This window comes from Calidris pugnax, unplaced genomic scaffold (assembly GCF_001431845.1).
Source record: "Calidris pugnax isolate Ruff unplaced genomic scaffold, ASM143184v1 scaffold541, whole genome shotgun sequence".
Taxonomy (NCBI): Eukaryota; Metazoa; Chordata; class Aves; order Charadriiformes; family Scolopacidae; genus Calidris; species Calidris pugnax.
In genome coordinates this window covers 245,335-247,414 of record NW_015091272.1, presented here as the reverse complement: position 1 = coordinate 247,414, position 2,080 = coordinate 245,335, and the positions used below count along the sequence as shown (strand labels likewise).

The 2,080-nt window shown below is 61.3% G+C and overlaps 1 protein-coding gene across 1 annotated transcript in view; it reads right to left on the bottom strand.

Annotated features, from left to right (window-relative positions):
* The window catches only part of LOC106898954 (extended synaptotagmin-3-like), a 7,922-nt gene continuing 5,842 nt past the window's right edge, over positions 1-2,080 (bottom strand). Inside the window, exons 4-7 of the mRNA XM_014960567.1 lie at positions 1,950-2,070; positions 390-461; positions 222-308; positions 1-136 (exon numbers count right to left, since the gene is read on the bottom strand). Of these exons, the coding sequence (XP_014816053.1) occupies positions 133-136; positions 222-308; positions 390-461; positions 1,950-2,070 (284 nt within the window). The 3' untranslated portion in view covers positions 1-132. The remainder of the gene's footprint in view (positions 137-221; positions 309-389; positions 462-1,949; positions 2,071-2,080) is intronic.

Below are 2,080 nucleotides of genomic sequence, written 5' to 3'. Positions count from 1 at the left end.
CCCGTAGAAGGACCTGGCTGTTGGGCCCCCCCCCGGCCAAGGGGAACCATCCGTCCAGAGCCAGCCCCTCGGAGGCCAGGAGCTGGGGCAGGGGGAGGCTGAGCCCCCCCAGGGACTGTCCCCCCTCCTCCTTCACCTGTGGGTACAAGGGGGGGTCAGCACCCTGCAGTGGGACCCCCCCGGTGTGAGGATGGGACCCCCCACCCACCCACGGCAGGGACCTGCAGCTCCAGCGACTCCACGTGCGGCCGCTTGATGAGGAAGGAGAAGCCTTCGTCCCACACGGGCTCTGTGGTCGGGGCGCAGGTCTGGGGGTGGGAGAGTGGGTGAGGGACACCCCCTCTTGGCCTCCTGCACCCCCCCCCCCAAGCCCCCCCATCGTGTCTTACCTTGGTCTTGACGGAGTTGTCATGTACGACCAGGGTGACGAAGGCAGCAGGAGGCTTGGAGCCCTTCCGGAGCTGGGGGACAGCAGGATGGGGACAATGGGGGTGGACGAGGATGATGGGGACCATGGGGTCCATGGGGATGATGAGGATGATGGAGGCCATGGGGATGATGAGGATAACGGGGATGATGGGGATGGACGGGGAAGATGGGAACCATGGGGTCCATGGGGATGATGGGGACGATGAGGATGATGGGGATGGATGGGGACCATGGAGTCCATGGTGATGATGAGGATGATGGAGACCATAGGGATGATGGGGATGATGGGGATGGATGGGGATGATGGGGACCATGGGGTCCGTGGGGATTATGAGGATGATGGAGGCCATGGGGATGATGGGGACGATGGGGATGGAAGGGGAAGATGAGGGTGATGGGGACGATGGAGATGGACAGGGAAGATGGGAACCATGGGGTCCATGGGGATGATGGGGACGATGAGGATGATGGAGATGGATGGGGACCATGGAGTCCATGGGGATGATGAGGATGATGGAGGCCATGGGGATGGATGGGGATGATGGGGACCATGGGGTCCATGGGGATGATGAGGATGGATGGGGACAATGGGGATGGAAGAGGAAGATGAGGGTGATGGGGACAATGGAGATGGACGGGGAAGATGGGAACCATGGGGTCCATGGGGATGATGGGGGCAATGAGGATGGAGGGGGAAGATGGGGGTGATGGATGGGGACGATGAGGGTGATGAAGATGGATGGGAACGATGGGGATGGAAGGGGAAGATGAGTGTGATGGGGATGATGGAGATGGACAGGGAAGATGAGAACCATGGGGTCCATGGGGATGATGGGGATGGATGGGGACCATGGAGTCCATGGGGATGATGAGGATGGATGGGGACAATGGGGATGGAAGAGGAAGATGAGGGTGATGGGGACGATGGAGATGGACGGGGAAGATGAGGGTGATGGGGACGATGGAGATGGATGGGGAAGATGGGAACCATGGGGTCCATGGGGATGATGGGGATGGACAGGAACGATGGGGATGGATGGGGATCATGGAGTCCATGGGGATGATGAGGATGGAGGGGGAAGATGGGGGTGATGGATGGGGACGATGAGGGTGATGAAGATGGATGGGAACGATGGGGATGGAAGGGGAAGATGAGTGTGATGGGGATGATGGAGATGGACAGGGAAGATGAGAACCATGGGGTCCATGGGGATGATGGGGATGGATGGGGACCATGGAGTCCATGGGGATGATGAGGATGGATGGGGACAATGGGGATGGAAGAGGAAGATGAGGGTGATGGGGACGATGGAGATGGACGGGGAAGATGAGGGTGATGGGGACGATGGAGATGGATGGGGAAGATGGGAACCATGGGGTCCATGGGGATGATGGGGATGGACAGGAACGATGGGGATGGATGGGGATCATGGAGTCCATGGGGATGATGAGGATGGAGGGGGAAGATGGGGGTGATGGATGGGGGCGATGGGGCCCCCGGGCGGGGGGCAGTGACTCACCGGGAGGTCGGCGGCTCGGTCCACGAAGACGGAGAGGAGAGCGGCCGAGAGCTCCTCACCACGGGCCGGCTGCAGGAGGCTGTTGTTGTGCAGGACCTGGGGGGGGGGGAAGGGGGGGGGGCTGGGGGGTC